We start from the raw sequence: 20,328 nt of genomic DNA, 5'->3' as shown, positions 1-20,328 counted from the left end.
CTGCGGGGCACCGCTCGTCACCGGCTGCCATTCTGAAAAAGAATCTTTTATCCCAACTCTCTGCCTTCTGTTAGACAGCCAATCCTCAGTCCATCCCAGCAGCTCACCTCGAACACCATGGGCCCTCACCTTGCTCAGCAGCCTCCCGTGTGGCACCTTATCAGAGGCCTTTTGAAAGTCTAGATAGACCACATCCACTGGGTTTCCCTGGTCTAACCTACTTGTTACCTCTTCAAAAAATTCAGGCATGACCTCCCTTTACTAAATCCATGTTGACTTGTTCTAATCAGACTCTGCTCTTCCAAGAATTTAGAAACCTCATCCTTAATGATGGGTTCTAGAATTTTACCAACAACCGATTTTAAGCTGATTGGCCTATAATTTTCCATCTTTTGCCTTGATCCTTTCTTGAACAAGGGGGTTGCAACAGCCATCTTCCAATCATCCGGGACCTTTCTTGACTCCAGTGACTCTTGAAAGATCTCAACCAATGCCTCTGCTATTTCCTCAGCCACCTCTCTCAGAACTCTAGGGTGTATCCCATCGGGGCCAGGAGATTTATCAATTTTAAGACTTTTTAACTTTTCTAGTACTATCTCTTTCGTAATGGCAACCATACTCAACTCAGCCCCGTGACACCCTTTAATTTTTGGGATATTACTCATGTCTTCCACTGTGAAGACTGACGCAAAGTACTTGTTAAGTTCTCCTGCTATTTCCTTATCTCCCATCACTAGGCTTCCTGCATCAGTTTGAAGTGGCCCAATGTCTACTTTTGCCTGTCGTTTGTTTCTTATGTACTGAAAGAAACTTTTACTATTATTTTTAATATTACTGGCTAGCCTACCTTCATATTTGGTCCTCTCCTTTCTTATTACACTCTTTGTTATCCTCTGTTTGCTTTTGTATCCTTCCCAATCTTCTGATTTCCCATTGTTCTTAGCCACTTTATAGGATCTCTTTTTTTCTTTAATACATTTCCTGACTTCCTTTGTCAGCCAAGGTTGTCTAGTCCCTCCCCTGTTAATCTTTCTTTTCTTGGGAATGAACCTCTGTACAGTGTCCTCAATTATACCTACAAACTCCTGCCATTTTTGCTCTACTGTCTTCCCGGTTAGCCTCTGCTTCCAGTCTATTTTAGTCAGTTCCTTTCTCATGCCCTCATAATTACCTTTATTCAACTGTAACACCATTACATCCGATTTTGCCTTCTCCCTTTCAAACTCCAGACTGAACTCTACCATATTATGGTCGCTACTTCCTAAGGGTTCCCTTACTTTAAGATCTTTTATAGAGTCTGGTTCATTGCAAAGCACTAGGTCCAGAATAGCCTGCTCTCTTGTGGGCTCCATTGACAAGCTGTTCCAAAAAGCCATCCTGTAAGCATTCCATGAATTCCCTTTCTTGTCGTAACAGAAGCTCCTTGTTATTTAGTGTAAAGTGGACAGAACTGAATTGTGTTGTTTCTCTTGTTCCTCTACCTACAGCTAAGTGGAATGGTGCTGAATATTGTGAGCTTCCTGCAGCATACAGGACATGGGATGCCTGGTGAGTGTTTAAGACTCTGAAATCATAGCAATCATGGTGCAACCCTATCCAATGTTATAGAAACTTTAAGTGGATATGAAGAACAAGGCAATACATGACAAACAAGGTGGGGGGTGGGGGTCATCAATGGATCTTTTTGTAGCAGAGAGGTCAGTACATACTTTAAATGTAATTTCTCCAGTCATCCGTAAATGTGCTCAAATGAGATAAATAACCTCAAAATAACTTGCCTTTAATACACAACAAAATGCCCTCAAGGTGCAGTCTGGTACTTGAATTGCTTGCTAAACAGCTTCACAATGACTGATATTTTCGTGAATGACCAATTATCACACCCAAATCCTTTTCCTTTCATATCTTTGCCAACGTACACCCATTCATTGTGTATTCAAATTTCCTGTTCCAGATTTAAATGCATTTTCCAATCAATGCCTTTTGAGCAGCTCACATTTAAAAGTACTTGCTCTGAACGGTTATCCTACTGAGTCTTAGATGTGGTCATAATTATTCAATTTAAGAATAAACTTTACATATCATATGATATCAAACTCCCGAACTATGATAAATGTATATTTCTTTAGCGTTTTTGGCCAGTGGCTGAATAGATGGAAAAAACATGTGGGATTGCTGATATCTACACCCGACATTCTGAGATATACTCCGGGAGCAACAAATCTTTCTCTATATTTAAATAAATGCTAGATATTGGGGAATGAAGTAGCACAGTAGATGCAGCAGCAAAGCACAGGAAGTGATGAAATCAAATTTGGCATGTAGCTAGGAATAGTGCTGCATTATGTGGGAAGCATACTTTAGCAAGGCCTTTGACAAGGTCTCTCATGGCAAGCTGACAAAGAAGGTGAAGTCACATCAGATCCTTGGTGAGCTTGTAAGATGCATACAGAACTGGCTTGGTCATAGAAGATAGAGAGTAGCAGTGCAAGGGTGTTCCCTGACTGGAGAGCTGTGACCAGTGGTGTTCATGGATCAGTGCTGGGACCCCTTTTGTTTATAATATCAATAAATGATTTGGAGGAGAATTTATGAGGTCTAATCAGTAAGTTTGCAGACAACACTAAGACTGGAAGAGCTGGGGACAGTGAGGAGATTTGCTAGAGGATACAATAGGATTTAAACAGACTGGAGACATGGTTGGAGAAGTGGCAGATGGAATATAATCCAGACAATGCGAGGTGATGCATTTTGGAAGGTCTAATAAGGGAGGGAAGTATACAGTAAATGGCAGAGCCATTACAAGCATTAACTTACAGAGGGATCTCAGCATGCAGGTCTACAGTTTCCTGAAAGTGGCAACACAAGGGGATCAAGGCATTGAGTGTAAAAATTGGCAAGTCATATTGCAGCTGTATGGAATTTTAGATAAGCCACATTTGGAATATTGCATACAGATCTGGTTGTCATAACACCCGAAGGATATGGAGAATTTGAAAATAAACCAAAATGACTTATGAGGATGATACTGGTTTGAAGTGTATTATTTATGAGGAGAGACTGGACAAACTTGTTGAGGGGGGTGGGGGGGGCGTTTGTTTTCACTTGAACATTGAAGGATGAGGGGGCGACCTGATAGAAGTTTACAAAACCATGAGACGCATGGATAGAATAGATAGTCGGACTCTTTTTCCCAGAGTAGAAACGTCAATTATGAAGGGACATAGGTTTAAAGTAAAAGTGGGAATGTTTAAAGGAGATGTGAGAGGCATGTTTTTTGCACAGAGGGTGGTAAGTGTCCAGAATGCGTTGCTAGAAGAGGTGTTAGAAGCAGATATAATAGCCATGTTTAAGAGGCATCTTGACAGACACTTGAATAGACAGAGAATAGAGGGGTACAGTCTGTTTAGAGGTAAAAGGTTTCCTAGTTTAGAAAGGCACCATGTGTCAGCTCAGGCTTAGTGGGCCAAAGGGCCTGATCCTGCACTGTACTGTCCTTTGTTCATTATAAGTAAGGTAGAAGCCACAAGACAAAAACAGATGCTCTTTCAGGCATAACAGCACAAGGAAAAACTCCTCACGTAATAACCATCAAGTTGCCTGTGATTTGAAAACCAAAGCAACTCAGCCACTTGTAAATAATACAATATGACCTTCCCTCTGCCTTTAGTATTTCAATTCCTTTACTGTGACAACTGCCACTAATAAAATCCCTGTACTTTGTTACATTTCTCCTGATTACCATTCAGTCTATACTTAAAGATGAATTTATTTACTTTGAGTATTAAACTGGATTTATATGTTGAGTTAACATTTTTGGCAAGTCAAACGCTATGGGGAAAGAGAACAAAAAGTTCCGTGCCTGTTATTATTCATTCCAACAATTTAAAAACAAAACCTAAAAGTGTTCTTTGGTAGAATCCAGAGGTAGGAACTCTATGTGTGTGAAAGAGAATAGTTAAAATTCAAGGCGAACTCTTCAGCTTCCATCATGGAGTGACATTGTCTCTGGTTATTTTTAGGTTTGTCACAAACATTGAATCTTTCCATTTTCCCATTGCAGATTTGCAATGAAATCTCAGCAGAAGCTGAATGTATTCAGATGGCACTCCGATTAATCGAGGAAAAGAGTTTAACAGTGAAGTATTAAACTAGGTAACAGACACTTGGCTTCTCTTGGCTGACTTTGAAATGATTTCACTTCTATCCTTAGAGAATGTATAGAAACAGCTCTTCAAGGAAACGTTATTTTAATGAGATATTATAAAAAACACTGCACATGGGGATATGATTATATAATGATTATGTTACTGGATGAGTAATCCAGAAGCCTGCATCAGTATTCATGAGAAATGAGTTTAAATCCCACCCCAAATGGCAATTATAAACTTAATGAAATGAACATACAATCTAAATAAAAGCTATTATCAGTTATAGTGACCATGAATCTAAAACATTACCACAAAAAGACTTGTCTACTAAATGCCTTTCTCTGGAGGTCTTGTGTCAGAATGGGTAGCATTCCTGGCTTTGGGTTTGAGGCTCATTTCCAGACCTGATGCCCAGGGAAGGTGTCTTCATGCATTCCTAAACTGTTTGAGCACAAACACACTTTCCTTAAACATCAGGACCTAATGTGGAGCTTGAACCCAGAGCCTTTGATTCACATGGAAGGGGCACTGCACTTGTTTAATGTGAACACAGCACCGAGAGCGCAAACAGCAAGTTTAAAAAGTGTAGAAAGTGGAGAGTGAAAAACTCCACAGAGGTTGGTATCCTGTCACCAAGTCACCCTTTAGTTACACGTGGAGGGACCTTGACACTGATCCAAATCCCTCAGAGTCAGTTTTCAGAGTGGACAAAACCTCTGACATTTCTGTTTATACCTGTCAGCCAGGGCTCCCTGACTGGATTAGATTAACAAACACAATTGGGGAACTCATATTCTATGAAGTCCACCTCGCAGTCCTCGTTTCAATCACGACAGAGAGTTCCATTCTGAGTACAGACTGAGAAAAGGGTGACAAGGTGAATAAGAGTGCGCAGAGCAAGAGTGGCACACAGTACCACGCGAGGAGGCAGCAAGGTTAAAAACAGCATGTAGAGTGTGGAGTGGCCTCATTCAGCACGCAATGCAAGATAAAAATGGAGTGGAGATCAGCTTTGCTCTGAACAGAGCGCCAAGAGATGAGGCAGCAAGTTTAAAATGAGAATGGAAAGTGGGCAGTGGTTCTTTCTGAACAGAGAAAGAGAGGAAGAAGCAAGTTTAAAAAGGGTGAAGAACATGGAGCGGCTTCATCCTGAACATAGCACTAATAAAAGAAGTAACAAACTTATGAAACAAAAAGCACAAAGAACAGGGAGCGGCTTCCTTTGAAAAACAGTGCGAGACAGGAGACAGTAAGTTTAAAGAATGTTCATTCTGACTATAATGCTGAAAAGAGGCTAATATGAGAAAAAAAATCCAAGAGACACCATAGGAAATAAGTTTATTGATTGGTGAGAGTATGCTCTTATGAGTGAGTCTAAAGCAAATCAAAGTAATATGCAATATTAAAGCAATATCTAATGAAAATAATGTTAACATAAGTGAAGGAACATGAATTTATTTGAATATTTTCGTAGTAAGTTCATATATATTCTAAAGATAAATAATTTTCAGATTTCTAGAATGCAGATCAGCAGGGACAGGCAAAGTGCCCATCTAGTGGAATATGTGAAGTCATAGACATATCATACGTCCCAACAAACATATAAGCAGGAAATGTTACTGGCAACACAGGCTTAAGCTCCAGATTTTGAAAATTGAGCAGCAGTTGGAGTTCCTGTTGTGCATCCGTGAGGCAGAGGGTTACATGTTTAGAACATATAGGGAGGTAGCCACACTGCAGATTAGAAATGTACAGGCAGAGCTGGAATGGGTGACTACTAGGCAGTCTAAGAAACCCAGGCAGGTAGTGCAGGAGTTGCCTGAATCTATTGTGCTTGCCAATCAATATTACATTTTGGAAATTAGTAAAAGCTGTGGTTTCTCAGGGGAATGCCGCCAGAGGCAGGTCCACTTTACCAGTAGTATCTTAGCTGTATAGGGAAGGAGAAAGTATGGCAGGGTAACGTTAAACAAGGATCCCATAGTCAGGAGATCAGAGAGTGATTTCTGCAGCATGAATCGTGACTCTAGGATGGTTTGTTGCCTCCTTGGTGCCAGAGACAAAGATGTCACAGAATGGCTGCAGGATATCCATTTAAGGAAGAGGTATCAACCAGAAGGTGTGCTGTACATTGGTAGCAATGACATTAGAACATAGAACATAGAACATAAAACAATGTAGTGCAGAACAGGCCCTTTGGCTCTCAAAGTTGCGCCAACCTGTGAACTATTCTCAGCTCGTCCACCTACACTATCCCAGCACAATCCATGTGCTTATCCAAAGATTGTTTAAATCTTCCTAATGTGGCTGAGTTAACTACATTAGCAGGTAGGACATTCCATACCCTTACCACTCTCTGAGTAAAGAACCTGCCTCTGACATCTGTCTTAAATCTATCACCCCTCACCTTTTGGCTATGCTCTCCCACCCGCCCCTGTACAAGCTGACATCATCATCCTAGAAAAAAGACTTTCACTGTCTACCTTATCTAATCCTCTGATCATCTTGTATGTCTTTACCAAATCCCCTCTTAGTCTTCTTCTTTCCAATTAGAACAGACGCACGTCTCTCAGCCATTCCTCATAAGACCTTCTCTCCAGACCAGGCAACATCCTGGTAAGTCTTCTCTGCACCTTTTCCAATGCTTCCACATCCTTCCAGAAATATGGCGACCAGAACTCTACACAATAGTCCAAGTGCGGCCACACTAGCGTTTTGTATATTTGCAACATGATATTGCGGCTCCAGAACTCAATCCCTCTACCAATAAACCTAACACACTATATGCCTTCTTAACAGCACTATCAACCTGGGTGACAACTTTCAGGAATCTATGTACATGGACTCCAAGATCCCTCTTCGCATCCACACTACCAAGAATCTTTCCATTGACCAAGTATTCTGCCTTCCTGTTATTCTTCCCAAAGTGAATCACCTCACATTTAGCCATATTGAACTCCATTTGCCACCTCTCAGCCCAATTCTGCAGTTTATCCAAGTCCCCTACAACTTGTAACATTCTTCCGAACTGTCCACTACTCCATCGACTTTAGTGTCATCTGCAAATTTACTAATCCATCCATCTATGCCTGCGTCTAAGTCATTTTTAAAAATGACAACAGCAGTGGTCCCAAAAGAGATCCTTGTGCCACACCACTAGTAACTGGACTCCAGGTTAAATATTTTCCATCAACCACCACTCACTGCCTTCTTTCAGAAAGCCAGTTTCTAATCCAAACTGCTAAATGCCCCTCAATTCCATGCCTCTGCTTCTTGTCCAATAGCCTACCATGTGGAACCTTATCAAAGGCTTTACTGAAGTCCATGTATATCACATCAACTGCCCTACCCTCATCTACATGGTTGGTCACCTTCTCAAAAAGCTCAATGAGGTTTGTGAGACACGACCTGGCCTTGATGAAACCATGTTGACTATCTGAAATCAAATTGTTGCTTGCTAGATGATTATAATCCTATCTCTTATAATCCTTTCCAAAACCTTTCCTACACCAGAAGTAAGGCTCACTGATCTATAATTACCTGGGTCATCTCTACTGCCCTTCTTGAACAAGAGTACAACATTTGCAATCCTCCAGTCCTCTGGTACTAAACCTGTAGACAATGACGACTCAAATATCAAAACCAAAGGCTCTGCTATCTCATCCCTAGCTTCCCGGAGAATCCTCCGATAAATCCCATCCAGCCCCGGGGACTTGTCTACATTCACTCCTTCTAGAATTGATAACACCTCTTCATAACTAATCTTGATCCTTTCCAGTCTAATATCTCGTATCTCATTCTTCTCTTCTCCAATATTCTCCTTTTCCTGAATGAAAACCGATGATAAATGTTCGTTTAGTACCTCTCCAATCTCCACAGGGTCCACACTCAACTTCCCCCTTCTGTCTTTGACTGGCCCTATTCCTACCCTAGTTATCCTTTTATTCCTCACATACTATAGAAAGCTTTAAGGGTTCTCCTTTATTCTATTTGCTAAAGACTGCTCGTGTCCTCTTTGCTCTTCTTAACTTCTTTAGATTTTAGATTTTAGATTACTTAGTGTGGAAACAGGCCTTCGGCCCAATAAGTCCACACCGACCCTCCGAACAGCAACCCACCCAGACCCATTCCTCTACATTTACCCCTTCACCTAACACTACTGGCAATTTAACATGGCCAATTCACCTAACCTGCACATTTTTAGACTGTGGGAGGAAACCGGAGCGCCTGAGGAAACCCATGCAGACACGGGGAGAATGTGCAAACTCCACACAGACAGTTGCCTGAGGCAGGAATTGAATCTGAGTCTCTAGCGCTGTGAGGCAGCAGTGCCACCATGCTGCCCTTGTGCCACCGTGTCACCCTTTATGCCACCGTGCCACCCTTAACCTGGTCTGGTTCATTATTAAGCACCAGATCCAGTGTGGCTTCCCCTCTTGTCGGCCTTAGACATACTGTGTCAGGAAACCCTCCTGTACACATTGGACAAAAACTGATTCATCTGACATACTAGAGTTACAGCATTTCTCGTCAATGTTGGGGAAGTTAAAGTTCCCCTACCCAGAATCATTTTGCCAATCCTCTCCTCCACCTCCCTGGAACTCTGTGGAGGCCTATAAAAAACTCCAAGCATTGTGACCTCTCCTCTCCTGTTTCTAACCTCAGCCCATACCACCTCAGTAGACGAGTCCGCATCAAAAGTTCTTTCAGCCACCGTCATACTATCTTTGACTACCAAGGCCACATGTCCCCCTCTTTTACCGCCTTGCCTGTTCTTAATGAAAGATCTAAACCCTGGTACCTGCAACATCCATTCCTCACCCTGCTCTATCCATGTCTCCGAAATGGCCACAACATTGAAGTCCCAGGTACCTATCCGTGCTGCAAGCTCACCTGCCTTATTTCGGATACTTCTGGCATTGAAGTAGACACACTTCAAACCAGCTTGCTGTCTGTCAGCACATTTCTGTGATCATGAAAACATGTCCCTGTCTTCCCTCCTCTCATCCTCCTGTGCACTGGAACTACACCTCAGGTTTCCGTCCCCCTACTGAGCTAGTTTAAACCCACCTGAATAGTAGCAAGAGGGATGAGACTCTGAAAGCGGAACTCAGGGAGTTAGGAGGGAAATTGAAAATCAGGACCTGGATACCAATACGTTTAGGATTATGCGCCATGTCATTGGCTAGTGAGCATAAGAACAGGAAAAAATTGATGGATTTAATATGTGGCTAGAGAACTGGTACAGAGTGGAAGACATCAGATTTCTGAAGCACTGGAATCAGGTCCAAGGCAGGTGAGACCTGTACAAGCTGGAGGGGGTTATAACTGATCAGGATTCTGACTGATAACCTTGCAGAGAGACTTGCTAATGTTGTTGGGATGGGCTGAAACAAACTTTCCAGGGGATGGGAACCTGAGGGGTAACTGGAAGGGAGTTAAGCTAGTAACAGGTAGTCAGAAAGCTCCAAGGGAAACTAGAGGACAGGAGAAACAAAGCTGAGCATTGTGTATGCCTCAAAGGTGGAATGATGTCAAAAAGACCAAGTTAAGTATATTCTGCCTGAATGCACCAGCATTTGCAATGAGGTAGATGATCTATTGGCACAAATATGGGTAACTAGTTATGATGTAGTTTTAGAGGACTGGTGGACCGCTAATGTAGTGTCATTATTCAAGCTGGGTGATAGGAATAAACCAGATAGGCCAAATAGGAATAAACAAGAGGCCAGAGAAACTAACATCTCCGGTAGCGAAACTATTGGAAAAATGGCTCAGGGACAGAATTAATCTCTACTTGGAAAGTCACAAATTATCAATGATAGTCAGCATGACTTTGTTAGGGCTAAATTATGTCTAACAAATTTGAAAATTGAACTTTTCAAAGAGGTAACAAGGTGTCTAGATGAGGATAGTGAAGTTGATGGACCTCAGTAAGGCTTTTGATAGATCGCACATGGCAGACTGGCTAAGAAAGTAACAGCCCACAGGATTCAGGGCAATTTGGTAAATTGGGTCCAAAGTTGGCTTAGTGACAGGAAACAGATTGTCAAAGGGCATTTTTGTTACTGTAAGCCTCTGTACCATTAGGTTTGGAACTGGGTCCCTTGCTATTTGTTATGCACATTAATGATCAAGACATGAATGTAGGTGATACTATCAGTAAGTTTGCAGATGGAATGAACATTGACAGTGTGGTAAATAGTGAGGAGAGACTTAAACTCTACTAAAATATAGACAGGCTGGTCACATGGGCTGAACAGGGCAACAATCCAGAGATGTGTGAGGTGGTGTATTTGAGAGGATTAGCAAGACATAGGCATGTCAAGACCCAAGGAATTACAAAGGGAACTTGACAAGCATATCCACAGATCCTTGAAGGCAGCAGGACAGGTAGATAAGGTGGTTAAGAAGGAATATGGGTTTTATGCCTTTATCAGTCAAGGCTTTGAATACAAGAGTAGGGAGGTTATGATGGAGCTTGTATAACTTACTCCAGCTGTGGCCTAAAGTTAAAAATCACACAACATCAGGTTATAGTCCAACAGGTTTATTTGGAAGTACAAGCTTTCAGAGCATTGCTCCTTCATCAGCTGTAGTAATGTGTGCAGTTCTGGTCACCACACTATAGGAAGGATGTAATTGCCTGAGAGAGGGTGCAAAGGAGATGGACCAGGATGTTGCCTGGTCTGGAACTACTCAGCTATGAAGACAGACTGGACAGGTTGAGTTGGTTTTCCCAAGAACAGGGTAGTCTGAGGCAGGTTTCAGATGCACAATGTTCTAAGTGGCATTGGCAGGGTAGCTTGGGAGAAACATTTCCCCTTAGTTGTGGGATCAATAACCAAGGGGGTTCAGTTTTAAGATAGGGAGCAGGAGGCTTAGAGGGGTTTGAGGAAAGTCTTTCTCACTCAGACGATTTTGGTTATCTTGAACTTACTGCTTGTAGTGGGGGCAGGAACCCTCATGACATTTAGGAACAACTTAGATGAACACTCAAAATGTTATAGCATGTAACAGTACAGGCCAAATGTTGAAAAATGGGGTTGGAATAGATGAATGTTTGATAACTGGTGCAGACAAGATGGGCCAATAGGCTTTTTCTCTGCTAAAAATGCTCTGACACTATGACTCCCTTCGGCAAAAGGTTTCATCTGGGGGTTTCTGCGTCTGATTAAAGCCCTAAGTGGTCAGTTAAGCTGTTATTCCCTCCATAGATGCTACCAGACTTGCTGAGTTTCTCCAGCACTTTGTTTTCATTTGAGACAGCCAGTTTGACCTGTTGACTTTGAGTTAGGTGCTCATATATGGGACAGTGGTAGCAGTGTTACATAACATCAGCAAACATAACTGATATATCTCAAAATGTTCCATGTGGTGTGAAAAACAGTGTCATATGAAGCAAAAACTGTATACAGAAGTGGAGTTTGCTTTTTTTAGTCCTTCACCTAGCTTCGGTTCCTGTCTGGGTACCTGGAGAGGTATAATTCAAGCCTGTGGATTCTAAAATCACATTTATCAGACATATTTTAGAAAGGAGTAATTGTTATCATTACACACTCTCTTCTAATACTTAAGACAGTGCAGTTATGAAAGAATATTTATGGGTATGGATGTTTCTGTACTACGGTATGACTGTATAAGTCATTATTACATGGTATAATTGAAATGCTGATGGGGATCTTGTGGTGCAGTGGCAGATTGCCTACCCCTGGGCCTGCAGCTCCAGGTCCACTCACCAGTCCATGGAAGGAGTGATGTGGTTCAATGGGCTGATAATCAGCCAGGGATTCCTTCCACTATTCCCAAAAGAAAGGATACATGTATGCGAATATATGTGTAAGATATATTGCAATACTTTCCCTACCTGGTCAAGGTCCAGTGTTCTGCTTGTTCCCAGATACCCAATTAGTGAAGAGTATTAGCAACTGACACAAAAACCCATTGCATCATACTTTCTTCACTGGCACGTAAACCTACTCATGACTCCAGTTTTAAACATTATATTTAAAAACACATAATTGGATGAATGTGTTACATATTTTACAAACCAGCACTGGCATTTGCCAATGAGGCTTGAATAGTAAAGAAAATAATCATTTTGTATTTAAATAAGACTTAAAGCAAATATTTAACAGTGAAAGGTGAATTGTGTAACAGGTGTACTTACTTGGCAAAATTGTTTTATATCTATTCTTAGCTCCATGACAAGGAATATTCAGCTCTTTGGGATTCACAAAATTCATGGGAATTTCCTGTTATTTGAAGGAAATAAGAAACACAAGCATCAGAAATTCCAATGTACTTACAGCACTGCATACCACACTGCAGAAACACACAGATGTTGTCAGGTAAAAGAATTCCATAATATATATTTTGGTTAAACCTGCGCATTAGTTGCAACAAAATATGGAATCCACGTTTCTTTCCTTTCCGATCCCATTTACTAATCTGATCCTCCAGTCAGGGAGTGCCAGGTGAAATCTTTCTGGGATGGAGCTCCAAAAGGCTGGAAGAAATGTAGATCTTACTGGGAAATACGAACATTCCCTATTTTAATATGAAGTTTGTTTCATTAGCTGCACAGTGAGATTAATTATATGATCAACAGATGGTCTTGGAGCAGCTTTCTTGCTTTATTCCTCACATTTTGTTCCAAACTCCTGTTTGCATCAGGACATTTGATTTGCATGGATGGGACAAAACCAAAGAAAATAGGAGAAAAATATTCTGTGATTTATATAATCAACCATTCAAACCATTATGAAGTGGAGGATGCACAGGAGATTCATTGTAATGCAAATATAATGGCATACCAGCATTAGGAAAGATGATTTGAAACAATAAATTGCTTTATCACATCTTTCTATTTTGTAATGAAGGAAGTCTCATGACAGGCTATCAAAAATGCTTGAGAAACAGATGTAAGGTTCTCCTTAATAAAGATTAATAGTCGTTAACATTGTTGCCTGTTGTTTTGCACAATGTCCATTTTTCCTTCACAAATGTCTCACATGTCAAATATAAGACTGAGGTAAAGACTAGCTCTACAGCATTTATCGATCAAATGTAATAACACTAAAATATTATGATACTGACTGGAATACTCAGCTTGCAGTAAAAAAAATTATAAGAAAAATTCTATTGTTGATCATTTCTAGTTTAAATTGCACCTTAGACAAATATTGGTTCCTGATATAGCCTGTAGGCTTTGCATGATTAAACTGAGGCACAAACTTTACTGTATAGAGTGCTATATACCATGAATTCAGCCTGAAGGGATTGGGCGTTTGCTACACATTCACTTAGTTGCAACCTTGTGAGCACCCGGCTGGCAGTCTGTAGATACTCCAGAAATATTTTTTCACGGGGTGTTGGTGCAATACTGAGTGATTCAACATTTCCCAAGGTACTCATATCCAAGGTAAGCGATACGTTTGAGCCTCTCCTGCGAATTAAAGAATATTTGAAAATGTTTATTAAAACACCTTTTTTTTCTGGAGCATTTCCCTTGGGGCCTCTCCACAATCATATTATTCAACAGTCAAAGATGATTGACAATCTGTGAGGAATCTGCCAATTAGCACTTGGCTTTCTTCTCAAAACCCACTCATTTTCAGCAGGTGGAGGAAAGTCTAGCCCACTTAGTACCAAAGTATAACAGATGTCTGTCAAAATCAAAGCAGCTTTGATTTAACCTTTAACCTACATTTTATGTCTTTTCATTAATGCATACAAAGTACTTATGCTTTACAGCAGTGCCTGTAAAAATCCTACTGCAAAATGTTATGATGCAGTCACTGTATCAGTTGTCTGTAACTTTAACCGTAGTTTCAGGAATTTGCAACATTTTATCGGGTAAGCATTATGTGCAGCTAACATTTTTTAGGTAATTTTTAAAAGGAGTATGCATAATAATTTTAACATTTTAGTGAAACAATATATGAAGATTTAAACTCTACCCTAATATATAATTAATTTATTCTAGATAAACTGAAAAACACTGGAATGGTGACATTACTAGAGATACAAAGTAAGCTTTGTAGGATCTAATCCATGATAGGAGAAGGTGAGGACTGCAGGTGCTGGAGATCAGAGCTGAAAATGTGTTGCTGGAAAAGCACAGCAGGTCAGGCAGCATCCAAGGAGCAGGAGAATCGACGTTTCGGGCATGAGCCCTTCTTCAGGAAGAAGAAGGGCTGAAGAAGGGCTCATGCTTGAAACGTCGATTCTGCTGCTCCTTGGATGCTGCCTGACCTGCTGCGCTTTTCCAGCAACACATTTTCAGCTCTAATCCATGATAGGAGACTTGTGTAGCACATTGACTTACAGTGACCAAGAAAAACTGTGTTTATATTATGCAATTAATTGAAAATTTTACCCTGTAATTTTGGGATCAAGCCTCAAAATCAATGACCTTAGAAATTTAGCCTGCTTTATTCAATCATTCTCTCCCCTTCAAAATACTTCAGCATATTTTTTATTATTTAAATCCATGCTCATCCTTACTGAAGCTCTCTAACTGAATCTCCCAGTCTAGATTCCATCTTTGTCACAGCAGTAAAACAATCCTGACTGAAATCACAACAGGATTGGCTGGGATCTGTTTAGGCCCATACTCCCTGGAATTTAGAAGAATATGGGGAGATCAAATTGAGGATATTCAAGATGATAAAAGGTATGGATAAAATAGATGTGCAGCGGATGCTTCCTCTTGGTGGGGCATTCCAGGATGAGAGGTCATAGTCTTAGGATAAGGGGGAGCAAATTTAAAACAGAGATGAGGAGAAACTACTTCTCCCAAAGGGTTGTGAATCTGTGGAATTTGCCAACCCCATGTGAAGTGGATGTTGGGACAACGAATACATTTAAGGAGGATTTAGACAGATTTTTAATTGGTAGCGGGTTGAAGGGTTATGTGGGGAGAAGGAAGGAAAATGGGGGTGAGGAGCATATCAGCCATGATTGAATGGCAGAGCAGACCTGATGGGCTGAATAGCCTAATTCTACTCCTATATCTTATGAACTACACATTGTTGCTCTTTATCCTTCCTGAACTGTCTATGATACGATTGACTACTCCATTCTTTTTCAATGTCTCTCTTCCATGGTCCAGCACAATGCAATTCACTCAGTCTGACTCTTACCTATACAAATACAGCAGATAATCTCCACCAGAACTTCCTCTTTCACTCACATCATTAATTCCAGAACTCAGCCAGGATTTGTTCTATTTTCCCCTCTCTTGCTCATTAATTAACATCATTCACAGATGAAGGATTAACTTTCAGCTTTATAGTTTGACCACGCCACCACTAATCTTGACTGATCTATACTTGTCTGACAGTCACGAGGGCTGAATCTTTCCCTCCCATCACTGAGAAAACCAATGTTGGGAGGGTCAAATGTGAGATGTATGGGTTAACAACTCTGCACTTAACTCCTATTGCCTGACTTTTTCTGCAAGTCAGGAAATATGGTGGGTCACAACACAACACACCCGAAATGGACTCTCTATTTAACTGCCTGTACCAAATATAAGTTTTGAAAGGGGGTGGGTGAGATTCTGAAGGCTGTTTAAACCACATCAGGAAAGAAAGTTTCTGCAACTTGGAAAAAAGCTGCTGAGGAGTCAGAAACTTATTGACAGAAAAATTTTAAAACTATTGCTAAATTCAACTATTATGTTTAGTTGGTGTTTGGAAAGTTCAATATATTCATAATGCAATGATTGTTCATAAGGCCCTGTCCTTAAAAGGTAAGAGTCTAAACTGACTGGCACTGTATAGATGTTTCCATGCATTAAGGTACTTCATGAAAAAAGTTCTCTCTAGAATTCAACAGTGTATAATATCAGATAATAATGCATGCATGACATTACATAGTTCACATTGATTCAATGTCTCATCTTCTGCTGAGCCTTTAAGATTCCAGTGTCTATTAAGTAGAGAACTAATAAACCATATATTCATACTGGAAGCTTGTTAAAATGCTTCCATAAAACAAAGTCAGCCATTAAAAATTTGCTTTGAGTTTTTCCCTTTTTATAAGCTCATAAAATTGTCAAACACAAACATTGATTTCCCCATTAATAAAAGCTCTAAGCTATATAAAATCTCTAAATTTAGTCCAACTAAACAGACATTGACAAACTATTTCAAGGAAAAATAAACCTATAATGAGCTTATAAAACTGACAATTAATTAAAGCTAGCAGTTCCCTTTGCAGTGATGCAAGAATTACCCGCAGGCCTGAATCCATTATTGAGTCTTGAAGCTCATGCAAGCATTCATAATGGGGCCATTTGACAAAGTAAATTACTGGTCATCTGTTCGGCTTGTTTTGTTGATACAGCTGCTCAATGAATGGATAGAACTAAACTAATGAGGTGGCTTTATACTCGCAAGTGTTGGTATTTGCTCATCTTTATTGCCACCTCAGCGTTGCCCTAGGAGACGGTAGCCCAACTCCAGCCTAATCTAACTCAGGAAGACTTAACTTCTGGCTGAATAGACTGATATTCTGACTTTGGGAACATAACGTAGGAAATGGCCTGACTCAAACTTCCTGAATTGAAGATGAAAATTTAGCTGCTAATTTTGTTCGTGGTGCACTTTAACGTGAGCTGGTTAGCAGCTGGAGACACGGTATTTAGGCCCTGCCACAGTATTTGTACTCTTGCTATTGACTGAAGGCCCCCCTGGCCAGATACTGGCATGTTTCCAAATATAGAATTCTATTTAACTCTGATCTAAACATGTACACCCATATCTCACCAATGTAAAGCCCACCTATTTCTAACTCATTTAAATTGCCTTTCTCTGCCCAGTCTCAGTCCACTTGTGCCTCATCTCATCAATCCTTTGTCACTTTCAAGAGTCAATTACTTCAACTCTCCCCAGATTGCCACCTAGAAGCCCTGCTGCTCTATCACATCTCAAGTCACACATGGACATCATGCCATCCTCGCTGACCCATATTTACTCTTGGTCCTCCAAAGTCTCAAAATTAAAATTCTTCTTCACACAATAAAATGACACAATATTCTCAACTCATCCGACCCAGAAACCCTTTCCTGTAAATTCTGGAACCATACGTGGGGCAGTGCGGAACAGAATGTTTATTAGCCATTTCCTAGCATCTTAAAGAGGGGCTCTTGTGCAATTTGGTCAAACGTTGTAAATCTTCACATCTTTGCCATCTGCAAACTTGCCTATAACACAAAACATTACATACATTTCACCCATTGCAGTTTGATTATCTATAGGTTTCAGAAGAAAAAGGAAACTTGGAGAAAATGTCAAATGTAAATGCTCCTAAGTTGCTAAAAACAAAACTGAGATGCTGTAGATGTCATGATCTACTGTACAGTATTTATTGGAATAGAACACGTTTAATATTCATGTGTTGTTTGTCATTCTGTTTAGTAGTTGGCATTTATTTCGACGGGACTTGAATATAAAAGTAGGGATTAATCCTGAGGCTCTATAAGGTTTTGGTCAGGCCATATTTGGATTATTGTGCACAGTTTTCGGCCCCATATCTCATGAAGGATGTACTGGCCCTGGCGCGTGTTTACGAGAATGGACTCAGAAATGAAAAGCTCAACATATGAGGACCGTTTGAGGACTCTGAGTCCATACTCAATGGAGTTTAGAAGGATGGGGGAGGGGGGGGGAATCTAATAGAAACTTACAGAATACTGAATGGTCTGGATAGAGTGGTTGTTGGGAAGATGTTTCCATTAGTAGGAGAGATTAGGACCAGAGGGCTCAGCCTTAAAGTAAAGGGAAGACAGTTCAGAATGGAGATGAGAAACTTCTTCAGCCAGAGAGTGATGAATCTATGGAATTCACCGCCATAGAAGGCTGTGGAAGCCAGGTCACTGAGTGATTTTAAGACAGAGATTGATAAGTTCTTGATTGTCAAGGGAATCAAGGGTTATGGGGGAAAGCAAATGAATGGGGATAAGAAACCTATCATCCATGGCAGAGCAGACTTGATGGGCTGAATGGCCTAATTTCTGCTCCTATGTCTTATGGGTTTATGGTCTTATAGAGTGCATGCATCTGGTTGTTCATTTTTGTTACCATCTTCGCATTCTGTTGGAGAGCCTTATAACAAAGGCAAGTGTGACAAATATTATATATTTCTTATTTATTAATAGATCTTTCAAGCAGGACATCTTTAATTGAATTAAAATATTTTTATTGTCTTTTATCTTCTATTGTATACTGGACATATTAAATCTGTGCACAGCTGTAACCAATTGACTCCTGTTGTAAAAGATAACCGTCTTTTGTGAATTTGTGTAATTTTCCAAAAACGCAACCCCTAAGAACAGTAGATCTTTACTTTAATAAGAAGAATTGTTATTAACTTAAAGTTACTACAAATTGTGCAAACATAATCAAAAATGCACTTGTACATTAACAAGCTGCAACCTAATTAGGGAGTAAAATGCGGTTATAGGTGAAACAATAACAATTGCTATTCATTTTGTTGCTGCATTGAAATTCTTGATACATCTATCTGTAGAAGTGAACTAAACTGCTGGTGGAGGGAATCCTGAGCCTGACTTTAATGATGCTTGTTACCACAAGAGTTTGAAATGGCTGGCGCATTGAAAATTGAGTCAAAATACAAATGTGAGACACTGTGCCTAAAATGTTAGTTTTATGTAATCAGTATAAGAGGAGTAGTCTTTACAAAATGAGATTAATGGAGTATTTACTTCAAAAAGGAAGCTCCACCTGCCCATCACACTGGACCACCTCACTGCTCAAGGCCATAAATCTGGGAATAGGTCACAGCCCAGTTTTAGTAGATTACTAAAATTGTGCTGTTGTTCATTACAATGTAATGCTACCTTATCTGACGATGGTTTTAAATTGTTTATTTAAGCGCTGTCATTTCTTTAAATACTCTCTGCAATGTTTATTCAGAGCTCTCTAAATGTGGAACGCCCACAGTCCTGGTCCTCGGCCTTCGGTTCATTTGTTGGGCTGGGATTTGACTGAACTGGACGTTTGCCTGTTGAGAGTCGTTGCACCCTAACCTTGTGCACTCAGATTAGGGAGTTGCTTCCTCTTTGTACATCAAATCCCTGTCTTCCATGTACTGCTCCACTAGCACTCCGGTTTGATCTGCTGAGTTAAATGAAGTGACAAGTGTGCAGATGGAAGGAAGACATTAATTAGGTGGAAGATCGTCTCTGACCATGGAGCGGGATGAAGGATTTGGGTTACATCTCAGAGAGGTGAATTTCTGCCACTGCAAAAACAAACATGCCAATCCCAGTGGATCTCAGGCAAAAGAATTTGTTCCAAAACATTAAAAGCACATTATGATTTTTAAACCATGGAAAAAAAAGCTAATTTGTTTCTTTCCTGCAATTAATTCTTGCAGTATAGCTCAAATTTAAATGCATACCAGTTGGGGCTGGAGTGTGTTACAATGTGGGTAGACCATCACGAAGTTGTGAGCAGCATCAGTTCAACCTTGAATCTTCGAAATTTGGCAATAATTTAAATACTGATAAAGAATTCAGCTAATCAGACTTTCACACAGCAAATTGTTTGTAATATCTCTGCAGATCGGTCAGGCAAATCGTTAAAAGGGCTATGATGATTGACCAGATTTGTTTAGTCAACTGAAAGTTCCACATTCAAACTACATGGTCAATTGCCAACCACTGTTTCTCTCCTTTCTGAATTGCAATTGTTGTTGCCCTCCCTGATCACTGTGAACTTTCACCCTGGTCTTGACCATCAATATCCATTAATCACAATCAATGCTTTTTCATGATCCCAAGCAGCACTTCCCACCAATCCTGACAAGCTCTTAGAGTCATATACCCATTCAAATGCCTTTTAAATGTTGCAATTGTACCAGCCTCCACCACTTCCTCTGGCAGCTCATTCCACAGACATGTAAAAGTTGTACCTTAGGTCTCTTTTATACCTTTTCCCTCTTATTGATCCCTACCAAGCCATCCCACCAATCCAATTAATATTTCCCATTTATTCCAACTAGGATTATCCCTCCCTTTCCAATCAGTGCTTTTCACTCTCCCAAATAGTACTTCCCACCAAACCTGACTGGCACTTAACAAAGTGTGAGGAGAAAGTGAGGTCTGCAGATGCTGGAGATCAGAGCTGAAAATGTGTTGCTGGAA

General features: G+C 40.4%; 1 protein-coding gene across 4 annotated transcripts in view; it reads right to left on the bottom strand.

Annotated features, from left to right (window-relative positions):
• Positions 1-20,328, bottom strand: part of LOC122559762 (receptor-type tyrosine-protein phosphatase R-like) — a 211,488-nt gene that overhangs the window by 73,267 nt on the left and 117,893 nt on the right. For all 4 annotated transcript variants that reach the window (XM_043709748.1, XM_043709749.1, XM_043709750.1 and 1 more), the window contains 2 exons: positions 13,413-13,599; positions 12,322-12,406 (listed from right to left, as the gene is read on the bottom strand). In XM_043709748.1, coding sequence (XP_043565683.1) covers positions 12,322-12,406; positions 13,413-13,599 — 272 coding nt within the window. The remainder of the gene's footprint in view (positions 1-12,321; positions 12,407-13,412; positions 13,600-20,328) is intronic.

The sequence above is a fragment of the Chiloscyllium plagiosum genome, chromosome 19 (assembly GCF_004010195.1).
Source record: "Chiloscyllium plagiosum isolate BGI_BamShark_2017 chromosome 19, ASM401019v2, whole genome shotgun sequence".
NCBI classification, from domain to species: Eukaryota; Metazoa; Chordata; class Chondrichthyes; order Orectolobiformes; family Hemiscylliidae; genus Chiloscyllium; species Chiloscyllium plagiosum.
Note: the sequence above shows the minus strand (reverse complement) of the source record. Positions and strands in the feature narration are given on the sequence as shown.